Raw genomic sequence first — 15,922 nt, 5'->3', positions numbered from 1 at the left:
CGTGATTAATTAAATAAGTTAAGTACAGTATCAAACTTAAAGAAAAGCATGTTATTGTGCTAGGATGGGTGGCAGGTCAGAAGATTGGACGGATATAAAAAAAAACAAAGATTAATGAGGGAAAAATTAGAGTACGAAAGAAATCTAGCTAGAAATACAAAGACAGATATTTAGAGTTTCTAAAGATATTTTTTAAAAACTTAATAAAATGAGCGTTGGTCCTATAGAAACAGAGTCTGGGGAATTAATAATAGAAAATCTAAGATTCTAAGAAAATCAGGAGATGGCAGATAAATTGAACCAGTATTTTGCTATCTGTACCTCGAATAGATGCTTCAGGAACAAAACCAAAGTCGTCACAAATGCAAACAAAAGAGATGTCACTTTCAATGAAAAAATTAAAACTAATGCCAGAATTTTACTGCCACACCCGCCCCCGGAATGCTTGGAGGACGGGCATTCTCGGTTAGCCTTGGGAGGGGTCGTACGAACCTCGGGCGGGGTCGTACGAACCTCGGGCGGACGTGCCGGTAAAATTCCGCCCTAAGTGTATGGTTTGTGTAAAGCAAGCTAACAGAAAGCAAGCTGATAGGTCTCCGAGTTTCTGTCACTTAGAATGTAGTCATTAAATATCTGCAAACTTGTGGAACAATTCAAATGTTTCAGCTACAAGTTTCCCCCCCCTGCCACACGCCACCATGGGTTTAGTTCAATAAGTCATTTAAATCTATGACCAATCTCCAATGATCTGCAATTACTGCAGCATCATTGATTGTCTTTCTTTACGTTATGCTAAAATCATTAAAAGTTAATGAAATAGCCAATTTCGTAGAATACTCTTACATCTCAAAGAGTTTACTTTTGATGTTACCGGGGGAATAAAGAGTGAATAGTTTGCATGAAAATGCCTACGTGTACTTACGCTGGAATGAAAATTCAGAAGGGATGGGTTAATTCATTTCCATTCACTTTGCCACAATTATCCTCTTTGAAGAGACAAAGATGGTTTTTAATAGTTATCATGGTTTCATACAAGACTTCACAAAAACTTTCAAAGCTTATTGCATACATTTAAAATCTGAATATTTGTAATTAGCAGTCCCAATAAAGCTACTCATTTTCCTCAGGCTCAATGTATGACTTTGTTAAAGCCCTGTTCATCTGCCTCGCAAGATACCGCTCCTTTGCAGAGGTGATAGTCTCTTCATTGCTGCGCTTGACAAATTTACTGAGCGGTGGGTTGTGCGCAGCTCCGTTTGTTTCCTTTTGTGGGTCATCTTTTGATTCTTGTGCACACGTCAAATTCAGGTTCTTGCCCTCCTCTCCGTTATTGTCGGTTTCTACACTCAGTTTCTCATTTATTTTTTCTTCAGACCTAGATCTCTTGTGATCATGTTTTCTGGGCCTTTCCTTCTCTGAGCTATCTTCCCTTAACTCACTGCTTTTATCTTTCTTTTCAGGTCTTTCAAATGTTTCTCCTTCCTTTTCTCTTTCACTAATCTCCTTATCCCCGTCTCCTGCTTCTTGGTGTTCTCTGGAGCTTTCTTCCTTTCTCCTATCATTTCGCTGTGAGTATTTCTCCACTTTGTTTTGCTCTTGCTCGTTGGGCTTTTCTTCTCTCGCTTGCTCATCCTTTTCTTTATGCTTTTCCCTGTAATCTCGGTGTCTCTCATCCCTTCCACTGTTGTAGTCCTTATCTTTAGATTTCTCCTCCTTGATTCTCTTCTCTCCTTTGCTGTCCTTAGATCTTTTGTGGTCTCTCTCCCTTCTCCCATGATCTTTTTCTCTATGCTTTTCCTTCTCGTGTTTGTGCTCCCTGTGACTGGAACTCTCTCTACTTTTGTAGCTTTTCTCCTTATCTCTGTGAGTCTTCGAATGGCTCTTGCTTTTCTCACTTTTGCTTTCTTTGGTTGAGTGGCTCGTATGGTGATGGTGACTTTGCTCTTCGTCACTAGAGGACTCAACATGTCTTCTGTATTGACGGCTCCTTCCCTTCTCTTCACTGACCTCCGAATTCTCGTCATCATTTCTTGCTTTGGAAGGCAATTTCTTTTGGCCGTTTTTAGCTCTGTCATCACCACTGTCAATTTCAAAGTCACTGTCTGCATCTAGGTCTTGGTTGAGTTTATCCACAGACCCCCTTGATATGACATCAGGATTTTTGCAGTCACCCTCATCGGGATAGTTTCTGGTTTGTTCTTCTTTCACACTGAGGAGACAAATACACAATATTAATGCTGACTAACAAAATAAAGTAAAATACAAATTTCTTGTTAAAATTTAGAAACATGGCACAGTGGTTAGCACGGCTGCCTCCCAGTGCCAGGGACCTGGGTTCAATTCCAGCCTTGGGTGACTGTCTGTGTGAGGTTCTCTCCGTGTCTGCGTGGGTTTCCTCCGGGTGCTCCGGTTTCCTCCCACAGTACGAAAGATGTGCTAGTTAGGTGCATTGGCCATGCTAAATTCTCCCTCAGTGTACCTGAACAAATGCCAGTGTGGCATCTAGGGTATTTCCACAGTAACTTCATTGCAGTGTTAATGTAAGATCACCTGTGACACTAATAAAAAAAACTTAAAACTTAAACTTCAAAACTGATTGTAACCTCTGCTTACCCCTGATAAAACTTCCACCCCCTTGCGTATCAAGAATCTATCTGCCTTAAAAAATGTTCAAAGACTCCACTTCCATCAGCTTTAGTGGAAAAGTTTTCCAAAGATTCACAATTCTCAGAGAAATTTTTTTTTCCTGATCTCTGTCCTAAAACCCCTTATATTTAAGCAGTGGCCTCTAGTACTAAATTTGCCCACATGAAGAAGCATCCTCTCCATGTAGACTTTGCCAAGAAAGCTCAGAATCTTATATTTTCCAATGAAGCTGCCTCTTACATTTCTAAACTCCAGTGGGATACAAGTCTCACATGTCCAACCTTTTCTAATAGGACAATGGCCCTGATTTTACCGGTATGCCCACCCAGGTTTCGGGGCGGGTGAGGCTCGCAGAACGGCATTATCTGTTGGCTTCAGATGCAATCTTGCGAGCCTCGGGCAGGTGTGCCGGTAAGATTCTGGCCAACATGCCCATTCCAGGTATAAGCTCTGAACTGCTTCCAACGCATTTTCATCCTTCCTAAAATAATCGCTATTTTTGTCATTCAGCATGCGGGGTCTGCTTCATAGAATCATAGCATCCCTTCAGTGCAGGAGGACGACATTTGGCCCATCGAGCCTGCACCGACAACAATCCCACCCAGGCCCTATCCCTGTAACCCCACGTATTTACCCTGCTAATCCCCCTGATACTAATGGACAATTTATCACGGCCAATCCACCTAACCTGCACATCTTTGGACTGTGGGAGGAAACCTATGCAGACACGGGGAGAATGTGCAAATTCCACACAGACAGTGACCCAAGCCGGGAATTGAACCAGGTTCCCTGGCTCTGTGAGGCAGCAGTGCCAGCCACTGTGCCACCTTACCGCCCCATTGTGTGAGCCTGTCTTGAACTCCCATGCGGCTTTGCAACACAATCTACATTGCCTGTTGATTCCCATCCACCTCGTTATAAAATAACAGTAACTAAAAAAAACACTTGTGGGGTAAAAATTTAAGGTTGACTGCTAATGTGAATATAACATGCTGAGTTGAAAAGGTGAGGGTCGGGGGATATATGTAAAATCATGATGTTTGAGATTGATCGAAAAAGATGGATTGACTTATACGATCAATGGTATTCATGACAATGTATTAAGTAAATAAGAAAGTAATCCAACTGTCATGAATTTATGGGGTCAATCAAGTGGCATCTTGTAGTTATATTTGCAAATTATTCCTAGCTGGTGAAATAGAACTTCATACTTATGGATGGCTCGAAAAGGCAATGTTTTATTGAGGAAAGCCTGTTGGTGAAGGATGGTGCTGGAACCAATTTTATATGTTGCATACAATGTGAAGCATTGCATACTCAAGAACAGCTTCCTCCCTGCTGCCATCAGACCTTTGAATGGACCGACCAAATATTAAGTTGATCTTTCTCCACACCCTAGCTATGATGGTAACACTATATCCTGCACCCTCTCCTTTCCTTCTTCCCTGCGTACTCTATGAACGGTATGTTTTGTCTGTATAGTGCGCAAGAAACAATACTTTTCACTGTGGCATGTGACAATAATAAATCAAATCAAATATACTTTCTAACGCAATTACTCCAGTTTCGATAAGCGTGTCTCTTTTTATGCTCAAGTGAAACCCCAATTAATATCCCCCCACACCTGCATACATTAAACACAATTGATATACAATTAACAGGTGTTAGAGCATTCATTCATCACATGTTTCTGGAAATAGTTTTGACAGCATGTATAAATTAATTTAGAACTTAAATTGCTCATCCTTATAGTATAATGCAGTCAAGCCCTACATCGCCAATTTGCTAGTTTTAGTTTCCAGTGTATAAATTCCACTTGAAATGTTTTACAGGTATCAATACTGCAGTAAAACTATACACCTTACCCTTTGGTTCCACGAATGCTGCATTCTGGAATTAATTCTTCGCCCACTTTCTGATTCAAGAAGTGCCTGTAGAACCCACTGAGGTCCTTCTGTTTTGTTACATCCAAAGAAGCTAACAAGAATAAAAAAATGCAAAGACATGCTTTAGAATGAACTACCAAATCTCCAGTAGTAGTATTGCTCCTGAAATGTCATGGTTTTAGAATTAGGGTGCCAATGTTGTGTCACATAATGTACAAAGTACTCTTCTGTTGGCATTATAACTGCTCTCAAATGAGTTAATAGGTCAATAACACACACTATTGTTTGGTCAGACTAATTTTTACACAAGTATGTGTTTGTGCAATTGGGGAGATGGTAGTGTCCTGGTAATGGCACTGGGCTAGTAATCCAAAGGAGCAGGCTAATGCCCTGGAGACTTGCGTTCAAGTCTCACCACAGCAGCTGGTGGAATTTAAATTCAATGAATAAGTCTGGAATATAAAGCTCGTCTGAGTCATGGTAACCATGACAACTATCATCGACTGCTGTTTAAAAAACCTATCTGGTTTACCATTGTCCCACAGTGAAAGAAATCTGCCATCCTTATCTGGTGACTACATGTGACTCCAGATCCACAACAATGTGTTTAACTCTTAACTGCTCTCTGAAATGGCCAAAGCAAGTAGGGATATATTAAGTGTAATTATACAATAACTTTGTCAGCATCACCCAAATCTCCTGGAAGTGTAAGAAAACAGCTCCAGTTTTAATCCACGATAGTAAAACAATCTGACAGATGAACTGAAACACACAACTTCTGATATGTAGAAGTTAGATAAGTAACTAATTCCATATATTTCTTTCAAAAGTAAAATAATGGAACCAAAAAAAAGCCCTGCATTTCTTTAAATACGTTTTATCCCGCAATCCAAATTAATCTTTTATGCTCTACCTTCTATTTCTTTACAATGAAACATAAAGTTAAAGTTTATTTATTTGTCACAAGTAGGCTTACATTAGCACTGCAATGAAGTTACTGTGAAAATCCATGCAAAATTTGGCCAAGGAAAGATTAAGTCATGAAAGCAGTTTGCTTCATTGCTTGGAAATGTTTACTTTATAACTTTCAAACAGTGGATTGATCTGATAGTTTGTAATATCCTTCCCTTTTACTTACATAAAAGTAAATGCAAATCCTTTGTGTCAAACCACTTCAATTCTATCTATTTAATGAAAGAATGATTGTTATCAAATCCTTGGACACTTTCAACTGATAACTATCTACACATATATCAATAATTTTGATGAGAATTTTTTTTAAAAATTCACTCATGGGACATGGGTGTCACTGGCTGGCCAGCATTTATTGCTCATTCATAGTTGCCCTTGGAGGGCTGTTGAAAGTCAACCACATTGCTGTGGTTGGAGTCACATGTAGGCCAGACCAGGTAAGGATGGCAGATCTCCTTCCCTAAAGGACATTAGTGAACCAGATGGGTTTTTCCGACAGTCGACAATGGTTTCATGGTCATCATTGGATTCTTAATTCCAGATGCTTTTTTATTGAATTCAAATTTCACCATCTGCCGTGATGGGATTCGAACCCGGGTTCCCGGAACACTAGCTGAGTTTCTGGATTAATAGTCTAGCGATGATACCACTAGGCCATGGCCTCCCACATCAGGCACTATGAAGCAGAACATTGCTGATTGCTAATAATCTTTGTAGCCATACAGTCTTTTGGAAAAACAAGGCTATGATTTTTTACAATAAATATGCAGAATTGCATTACATCATTCAGAGGGTTCATTTCCCTGGGCCTGCTGAAACTCTAAGGGGAGAAACAATCACCTACAAGCTTGAAATTCATAGAAAAGTCTATTACGTTGATGGGATTGTAGAAATCAATCCAAAGTGACACGGGATTGGTAAAACCTCTTGCACATTTTTCTCACATCCTATTTCCATTTTGAAAAATGTTATTCCTCAATAGTCTAATCAATTTTAAAGGTCTGACTTAAGTGGTTTGCAGTAACTTTACAGTGATAAAAGGCACAGAAATTGAACCTGCTTCTTCCTTAGCAATGCAAAATTATTTTCCAGTATGTCTCATTCACTGCACTTTTCATGGTACTGTGCACGTATTTTAGTTTATAAGGATGGTTGTGTAGTTACACTTGGGGCGATTCTCCCAAAAAGTTCTAAGTGCTGAATTCATGGGTAAACTGATGTAAATCACGATTATTTTTTCAGTGGGAGTTCACACTCTGTGCAATGCAGAAGTCACAATCGGGAATATCATTAAAAGCTGGGGGGGGGGGGGGGGGGCTATTCAGGCCGGAGTCTGACAGTTCCGGGCCTCTGCGCATTTTGCAGGGCTCCTATCCGTCATCCTCTCAATCGCTGGCCAGCCCCCCCCCCCCACCAAAGCCCTCCCCATGGCCCCATCGCGCCCGCGTGAGCATTCCTGGGCCTGCCCCAACCCCCCCCCCCCCCCCCCCCCCCAACCACTCATCCCAGAGCGCCTTGAACCCCAGCAACCCACCCCCAGCAGTGACAGTCCCATTCTCCCCACAGGAGACAGACGCCCCTGGCAGGCCACCCCCCCTCCCCCAGCCCACCCCAATCACTGGCCTCCCTCCAGCCCCGACCAATCCCTATGCAGAGTGGGAGCGGGACTCCCAACTCCACCGATCACCCCCAGGTCCTGCTCCCTAGGCCCTGCCCCCTTGGCACTGCCTGATGCCCAGTGGGCAGTGCCAAGGTGCCCCTTAGGCATGGGCACTTTGCCCCTTGGGCACTGCCAGGGGGCACAGACTGGCACTGCCAGGTTGCCCATGCCCAGAGGCACCACATCCCCGCCGCCCGACCCCCTGGGAGGCACCGATTGCCCCCCCCTTCACTCCAGCGGGGTCTCCTGCTACTTCCCCGAAAGTGGGGAGCTAGTCTGAACCTCGCCGGAGTGAAATTGTACTGATTGGTTGGGAGATGCTAGCAGGCCCGGAGACTTCAGTCCCGGGCCCGTTAATCACATCAAAATAAGGTTAAAAATAGATTTAAATCACTTACCTGCTGTTCCCGCCAGTTTCCAGCATGGTCCCGACCTCGCCGGATATCCAGCACTTGGAGATGTCCGCGCGGCGGGAACGCATGCGCGAATCTCCCGGCCTGCCGTGCTGATGGGAGAATCGCCCTCACTGTCTTCTGCTTGTTAGGATTAAGCTGTTGTTCCCTATGTTTTTCCTTTTTAAAAGTTTTCTTTCTGTTCTATTCTGTCCCTATCACTTGCCTCCTTTGCTTCTCTGGAGTCTGTGGTTGCAGTATTAACCAATCCTTAAAGTTCATTACAATCAATAGTTCAGTATTTAAGAATTCTTTGTTTACCAAGATTTTGAGGACTAGAGATAGAAACATAGAAATAGAAAAACTACAGCACAAAACAGGCCCTTCGGCCCCACAAGTTGTGCCGAACATATCCCTACCTTCTAGGCCTACCTATAACCCTCCATGGAAAGGTCTTAAGAATATTTAATAAATGCTAATATCCTAAATGAGCAAAGTTGCACAACTCACTCCATGACAAACACATATCTTAGTTGTACATCAGGCTATTCCATTACTGCAATATTAATGTCCATTCACTTTTATGGTTTAGATTCTTGAGATAACTACCTTTAATGCAAAAAGCAGCTACATTTTTACCAACCTCAATGCGAATAAAAATTGCATTTTATGTTCCTACATGAAAAAGGTTTTGCTACATATCATCCACATTTCTGTTAAACAGGACTATTCCAACTTGTCAACTCGCTATTTATTTCCAGTCTATCCAAGCCTAACAAACTTTAGAGATTTATTATAATTGAACTGTTTTATAAGACCCACTGAAAAAATGCTCAACACCACACAAGCATTATTATTCTAAAGTACTGATTTCTTTACCATCTAGAGTTACTGCAAACAAATGACTAAAACAATCTGTGCAGTGGTACATAAAACTGCACAATCTGGATAGTTCACAATATACTTTCAACACAGTATCTGGGAGACCAGACCATTCTCTGCCAAAGGACCCCATTCCATAACCACTGGTCTCTTAAGCTAAACCAAGCAGAGTTGAGCTTTTAACTGCATACACCATTCCTCACCAAGGTCGTTCACTTCCACCACCAGACTGCCCATTTGTGTTCTTTTAGTTTTGAAAACCGTACACGTACATTTTGTCATCTGTAGACTAGACTGCTTTAATGCTCAAAGAATAGCAAATACGGTGGATGCTGGTAACCACAAAAGTGTTGGAAATACTCAACAAATCGGGCAACATCTGTGGAGAGAGAAACTGAATTAAAGTTTCAAGCCAAGAATGACACTTCTTCAGGTTTGTATTTGACTCGTCTCAGAACCTGAAAAAGAGTCATACTTGACTGAAAATGTTAACTCTTGTTTCTATCTCCGTCCATGCTGGCAGATCTGCTGAGTATTTCCAGCACTTTCTGCTTCTACATTAACACTTTCCTCAATGGCCTCCGATCCCCACCCTCTGTGAATCATAACTCGTCAGAAACTTTTCACATATATCCTGTTCTAGATTCGTACTTGTCCATCCACTTTGTACCACTGAGATATTAGGTAAATTTTGCCTCCCTGTCCCCCGAGGAAATTATCCAGCAACAAAACAAATCAGGCAGGCATGTCCAACATCAGTAATGCAGTTCAATGCCAAAGCTGAATCATACCACTGGCTTTCAGTGCAGATAATGCAAATGAACATTTCTTTTTATATTCATGGCTACTCTGGTGCAGACACAATGGGCCAAATGGTCTCCTTCTGCACTGTAACAATTCTATGACTCCGAGATGATAATCAGAGACCAGCATTCAACTTGGCCCATTCTAATCGTATAGCAAATTTTTGTGCCCTTCAGCGCTACTTCAGCGTCAGCAAAGTAAAGCAAAGGCTAGTGAACCAAATTTTGAAATCATTAGCTTGAATTAAATCTCAATATACCTCTATAAAGTGGAGGATTGGGAGAAAAAGTGCTACATTGGCAGCAGTTGGAGGCCAGATTGGAGCACAGATGGTGCTGTTGGGTGTTGCAGCTCATCTGAAAGTTGACACTGTCCAAATTCTAGGCACCTCACAAGGGGGTCCAATGTCACCATCTCTTCAGGAGGAACCAGAACCAGGTCAAATCATTTGCAGAAACCAATGGGCAGTAGTCATTTTTGGCCAATTCAATTACTGTTTATTACTCTAGGCGAGTTATCAAAAACATGAATGTTTTAATAAACTTACAACACAAATTGAGGTGTGCACTATCTGCTTTGTATGGAGCTCTGGCTTAATGTGAAGGGAGCGGGAACGTCCATCACCGCATCTTGGAATTTGTAATTCATTTGGAGTATAAAACATTGAGACAGAACCCACCATCCCAAAAAGATATTTTAAGATGACATTTCTACACAAGACAAAATGCGATCTTGAGTGTGCTTTGAATTCTGGTTACATCCTGCTGCTTGAAATTACCTAGATTATTACAGCTGAGTTCAGGGTTTCTGTGCGTTATTTGTGCACAGATACAGGTTAGCTCACCTTCTCTCTCTGCTTCTCTGCGTTCTTGCTCATTCTCCTCGGCTTGCTCTTGGAGCTTCTTTTTATAGGCAGAAGTGACGAATGCATCTTTGTCCATATACTTCTCTCCTTCAGCCTCTCTTTCCTTTTGGATTTTTCGTTCCATCCTTCTGTCTTGTTCCTTTTTGCGCTCCCCTACAGCTTTCAGTAAGTTCTCGATGTACTTGGGCTTTAAAGAAAGATATTGGGGGTGGGGGTACCAACAGCTTAGTCTTCAACTAAAATCAGTTTGTAAACTTACCGATATAAACATACACCACTAAGAATAGAATGAGAAAAGGCTTTTAAGTTACTAGACTCCTGAAGTCCAGTTTTCCAACTGATCGCATGCGATGCAAGTGTCATAAACTATTCCTAGTTCAGCAGAATCATTATTACCCGGATTCCCTAATGAAGATGTGTAATTACAGCAATTCCACAAAGGAAGGACTCTGAAATCCCTTCCTACTGTGAAAAGATAGGCAAGTGGAAGTGGTCCCCATTTCAGATTGCATTACCTCTTACATTCTATAATGGACATTCTTACGGAAAGGATAATACTCAAGGTAAAGATTTGTGACCCGTGAATGCATCCTTGCCAAATTACCCCAATTATGATCTTTATATAAATACAGTTAATAGTCTCCAGCATGGTCTCTTATCATTGACAAATTCAAGAATAATTTCCCCAAAATCGTGTTGCTTCTGTTATAAAAGCGAACTGCAGAAATGTTTGAAATTATTACCCAGAGAATGCCCATTTTCTCACTCAGGTTCGAGAGCAAGTTGTTTCTCTTTTGCTTTTAGGCATCCTATAAACCTATAGACTTTAGACTCTTGGTTGTACCCCATTAATTTAAAATGGGTCAGCATTGACATTACAATGGAAAAATCTGAGCCAAATGCTTTGAGATTATTTTAAAGGTCAATTATACAAAAATAACTTTTATTTTAGTCGAGTGAATGGACAAAAAGGAAAAAAGGATCTGTTAACTATTAATAAACAAGCTTCAATTTGAATACAAATTTCAAGTGCTTAAAAAAAATTCATTATCTATGAAAGGAACACCTTTGAGGAGTAATAAAAATTTCATACCTTAATAGAACCATAGAACCATAGAAAATTACAGCTCAGAAACAGGCCTTTTGGCCCTTCTTGTCTGTGCCGAACCATTTTATGCCTAGTCCCACTGACCTGCACTTGGACCATATCCCTCCACACCCCTCTCATCCATGAACCCGTCCAAGTTTTTCTTAAATGTTAAAAGTGACCCCGCATTTACCACTTTATCCGGCAGCTCATTCCACGCTCCCACCACTGTCTGCGTGAAGAAGCCCCCCCTAATATTCCCTTTAAACTTTTCTCCTTTCACCCTTAACCCATGCCCTCTGTTTTTTTTCTCCCCTAGCCTCAGCGGAAAAAGCCTGCTTGCATTCACTCTATCTATACCCATCAAAATCTTATACACCTCCATCAAATCTCCCCTCAATCTTCTACGCTCCAGGGAATAAAGTCCCAACCTATTCAATCTCTCTCTGTAACTCAGCTTCTCAAGTCCCGGCAACATCCTTGTGAACCTTCTCTGCACTCTTTCAATCTTATTTACATCCTTCCTGTAACTAGGTGACCAAAACTGTACACAATACTCCAAATTCGGCCTCACCAATGCCTTATATAACCTTACCATAACACTCCAACTTTTATACTCGATACTCCGATTTATAAAGGCCAATGTACCAAAGGCACTTGCATTGTCATTTTCTATGAGTAATGTCTATCTATATGAACACTCAAAACTAAATAATTAACGAATAATTGTAATCTACCAGAAGCTTTAGTCACTATTCAACCTTCTTTATTTCTAACATATTCCATATTTAAAACACCTCTATATTATGAAAGCTTGTGTGGGCTTTCAGTCTATCATTCATCAGCCCTCATGCCACCCCATGCGGTTAAAGCCACCATGTCAAGGAGTAACAGCTGAGGACCTGTGGCGGGAGAAAACATCATCATAAACAACTCTCTTATTGTACACCCCATTGCTCATCCAGTTGCCCTTGATCTCCCTTGGTAACTGTGGGTCCTTTTAAACCGTGTCCAGACTGGCCAAGGCCTCTGTACAACCACCTGACATCAGTGGGGTTGTTAAGATCGATTACAGCTGTGGTGCAGTCCATACAATGGCTCACATTATCGAGGAGCGTGCACTAACTAAACATGAAAGGGTGGCACGGTGGCACAGTGGTTAGCAGATGCTCTTTCAGAGAATCGGTGCAGACTTGATGGTCGACTGGCCTCTTTCTGCACTGTAGGGATTCTATGGTTCAATGGTCCAATGGGTTTAAAGAACTCCATCTAGCCACTGACAAAGCTATTGTTTGGCTGTGACTATGCACACACTAAATAATGATAAATATTCAATTATTCATCAATTAAAAATATTTGTAAAATGCTTTTGATTAGAAATTAACTTTAAAAATTAATAATCTGCCTGGCAGCATAACAGTTTAGTGGCACGCAAGGATATGGGTTCATATATGGGCAATCCTCAAGCCTCCTGCACCAGGAGCAAACATTAGGTGACAGGAGTGCTGGAAATACACAGCATGTCAGAAGAATTTGTGAAGAGAACACAGAGTTAATGCTTTAGGTCGATACCTTTTATGTAGACGGCACGATGGCACAGTGGTTAGCACTGCTGCCTCACAGTGCCAGGACCTGGGTTCGATTCCAGCTTCAGGTCACTGTCTGTGTGGAGTTTGCACATTCTCCCCGTGTCTGCGTGGGTTTCCTCCGGGTGCTCCGGTTTCCTCCCATAGTCCAAAGATGTGCGGGTTAGGTTGATTGGCCATGATAAATTGCCCCTTCGTGTCAGGGGAACTAGCAGCATTAATATGTGAGGTTATGGGAATAGGGCCTGGGTGGGATTGTTGTCGGTGCAGGCTCGATGGGCCCGAATGGCATTGTATGGATTTTAAAAAGTAGACAGTGGCCCCTTAAGTGCCAGAAGGGCATTTGATTCTGTCGAGCCTCCCCCACGTAACTGTGGGGTTTCCCGCCGGTGCTCCAACCAGTGGGTGAGACCCCTGTCGGCCTGACAGAATCCAGCCCATTAACCTGGGCGGCACGGTAGCACAGTGGTTAGCACTGCTGCTTCACAGCTCCAGGGACCTGGGTTCGATTCCCGGCTTGGGTCACTGTCTGTGTGGAGTTTGCACATTCTCCTCGTGTCTGCGTGGGTTTCCTCCGGGTGCTCCGGTTTCTTCCCACAGTCCAAAGATGTGCGGGTTAGGTTGATTGGCCATGCTAAAATTGCCCTTAGTGTCCTGGGATGTGTAGATCAGAGGGATTAGTGGGTAAAAATATGTAGGGATATGGGGGTAGGGCCTGGGTGGGATTGTGGTCGGTGCAGACTCGATGGGCCGAATGGCCTCTTTCTGTACTGTAGGGTTTCTATGATTTCTATGAACTTTGTTTCTCCCTCCACAGATGTTGCCTGACCTGCTGCATATTGTGGTGTGGAGATGCCGGCGTTGGACTGGGGTAAACACAGTAAGAAGTCGCACAGCACCAGGTTAAAGTCCAGCAGGTTTATTTGGTAGCAAAATCCACTAGTTTTCGGAGCGCTGCTCCTTACCTGATGAAGAGGCAGCGCTCCGAAAACTAGTGGATTTTGCGACCAAATAAACCTGTTGGACTTTAACCTGGTTCTGTGAGACTTCTTACTGCTGCATATTTCCAGTATTTTCTGTTTTTATTTCAGATATTCAGCATCTTCTTTATTTTGCTTTAAGTGTCAAACATTGGAACACTCAGCAGGATAAAATGAGAGCACACAGCACTGCAATTTAATTTGCTGCATCATCTGATATGTTATTCATAGTGTTTGCTCTGTACCAGAGACGGCCACTGGATGGAAAGTCCCAACAAAAGGGAGTGGGGCATTGGGCAGGGATAGGATATTTTTTAATACAAGGAGGGCAGCTCAGCTGACAAAAAGATTATTTCACAATGAGCACATTTACCTGTTTATTTGTACCAGACAATAACTTTGTGCTGCTTTCCAATTTTTTCTGCTGCAGGTCGTCATAAACACTGTCATATTCATAGACTGTGGCATCTTCCTCCAGTGCCTTCTGTATTTCCAACTTAGTCTGTTACACAAACATTTACCAGATATTGATCAAATGCTCAAAATCTGAGATTTAGCAGTTAATTATAAATGGCAACTTCTTTCATACACCCAGGAAAAAGTGTAACACTTAACCAGTACTACAAGTATTTACATACATAAATGCAGAAATAGTCCAAAGCAATTGAGAGACATCATCCAGAAGATGAACACAGAACCAAAGAAAATGTTAACATGTTTGAAGGAGAGAGAAGAGAGAGAGAGAGAGAAAAGAGAGTGAGAAAGGGGGGGGAGACGGAGGGCGGGAAAGGGGGGGAGGGGGGGGGGAGAGACGGAGGGCGGGAAAGGGAGGGGGGGAAGAGACGGAGGGCGGGAAAGGGGGGGGGAAGAGACGGAGGGCGGGAAAGGGGGGGGGAGAGACGGAGGGCGGGAAAGGGGGGGGGGGAGAGACGGAGGGCAGGAAAGGGGGGGGGAGAGACGGAGGGCGGGAAAGGAGGGGGGAGAGACGGAGGGCGGGAAAGGGGGGAGGGAGAGAAAGGGGGAGGTAGGGAGAGAAAAGGGGAGGGAGGGAGAGAAAGGGGGGAGGGAGGGAGAGAAAGGGGGGGGAGGGAGAGAAAGGGGGAGGGAGGGAGAGAAAAGGGGAGGGAGGGAGAGAAAAGGGGAGGGAGGGAGAGAAAAGGGGAGGGAGAGAAAGGGGGGGGAGAGAAAGGGGGGGGAGAGAAAGGGGGGGGAGAGAAAGGGGGGGGAGAGAAAGGGGGGGGAGAGAAAGGGGGGGGAGAGAAAGGGGGGGGAGAGAAAGGGGGGGGGAGAGAAAGGGGGGGGAGGGAGGGAGAGAAAGGGGGGGAGGGAGGGAGAGAAAGGGGGGGAGGGAGGGAGAGAAAGGGGGGGAGGGAGGGAGGGAGAGAAAGGGGGGGAGGGAGGGAGGGAGAGAAAGGGGGGGGGAGGGAGGGAGAGAAAGGGGGGGAGGGAGGGGAGAAAGAGGGGGGGAGGGAGTGAGAGAAAGGGGGGGAGGGAGGGAGAGAAAGGGGGGGAGGGAGGGAGAGAAAGGGGGGGGAGGGAGGGAGAGAAAGGGGGGGAGGGGGGAGAGAAAGGGGGGGAGGGAGGGAGAGAAAGGGGGGGGAGGGAGGGAGAGAAAGGGGGGGAGGGAGGGAGAGAAAGGGGGGGGAGGGAGGGAGAGAAAGGGGGGGGAGGGAGGGAGAGAAAGGGGGGGGGAGGGAGGGAGAGAAGGGGGGGGAGGGAGGGAGAGAAAGGGGGGGGGGGAGGGAGGGAGAAAAAGGGGGGGGAGGGAGGGAGAGAAAGGGGGGGGAGGGAGGGAGAGAAAGGGGGGGAGGGAGGGAGAGAAAGGGGGGGAGGGAGGGAGAGAAAGGGGGGGAGGGAGGGAGAGAAGGGGGGGAGGGAGGGAGAGAAGGGGGGAGGGAGGGAGAGAAGGGGGGGAGGGAGGGAGAGAAAGGGGGGAGGGAGGGAGAGAAAGGGGGGGAGGGAGGGAGAGAAAGGGGGGGAGGGAGGGAGAGAAAGGGGGAGGGAGGGAGGGAGAGAAAGGGGGAGGGAGGGAGGGAGAGAAAGGGGGAGGGAGGGAGGGAGAGAAAGGGGGAGGGAGAGAAAGGGGAGGGGGAGGGAGAGAAAGGGGGAGGGAGAGAAGGGGGGAGGGAGAGAAAGGGGGAGGGAGAGAAGGGGGGAGGGAG

General features: G+C 44.3%; 1 protein-coding gene across 1 annotated transcript in view; it reads right to left on the bottom strand.

Annotated features, from left to right (window-relative positions):
- Window positions 1-987: 987 nt before the first annotated feature.
- nsrp1 (nuclear speckle splicing regulatory protein 1) overlaps window positions 988-15,922 on the bottom strand; it is a 45,421-nt gene continuing 30,486 nt past the window's right edge. Inside the window, exons 4-7 of the mRNA XM_078224902.1 lie at window positions 14,134-14,262; window positions 10,087-10,294; window positions 4,512-4,623; window positions 988-2,209 (exon numbers count right to left, since the gene is read on the bottom strand). Coding sequence (XP_078081028.1) covers window positions 1,111-2,209; window positions 4,512-4,623; window positions 10,087-10,294; window positions 14,134-14,262 — 1,548 coding nt within the window. The 3' untranslated portion in view covers window positions 988-1,110. The remainder of the gene's footprint in view (window positions 2,210-4,511; window positions 4,624-10,086; window positions 10,295-14,133; window positions 14,263-15,922) is intronic.

This window comes from Mustelus asterias, chromosome 12 (genome assembly GCF_964213995.1).
Source record: "Mustelus asterias chromosome 12, sMusAst1.hap1.1, whole genome shotgun sequence".
In the NCBI taxonomy this organism is placed as follows: Eukaryota; Metazoa; Chordata; class Chondrichthyes; order Carcharhiniformes; family Triakidae; genus Mustelus; species Mustelus asterias.
This window is presented reverse-complemented; position numbering and strand designations above follow the sequence as displayed.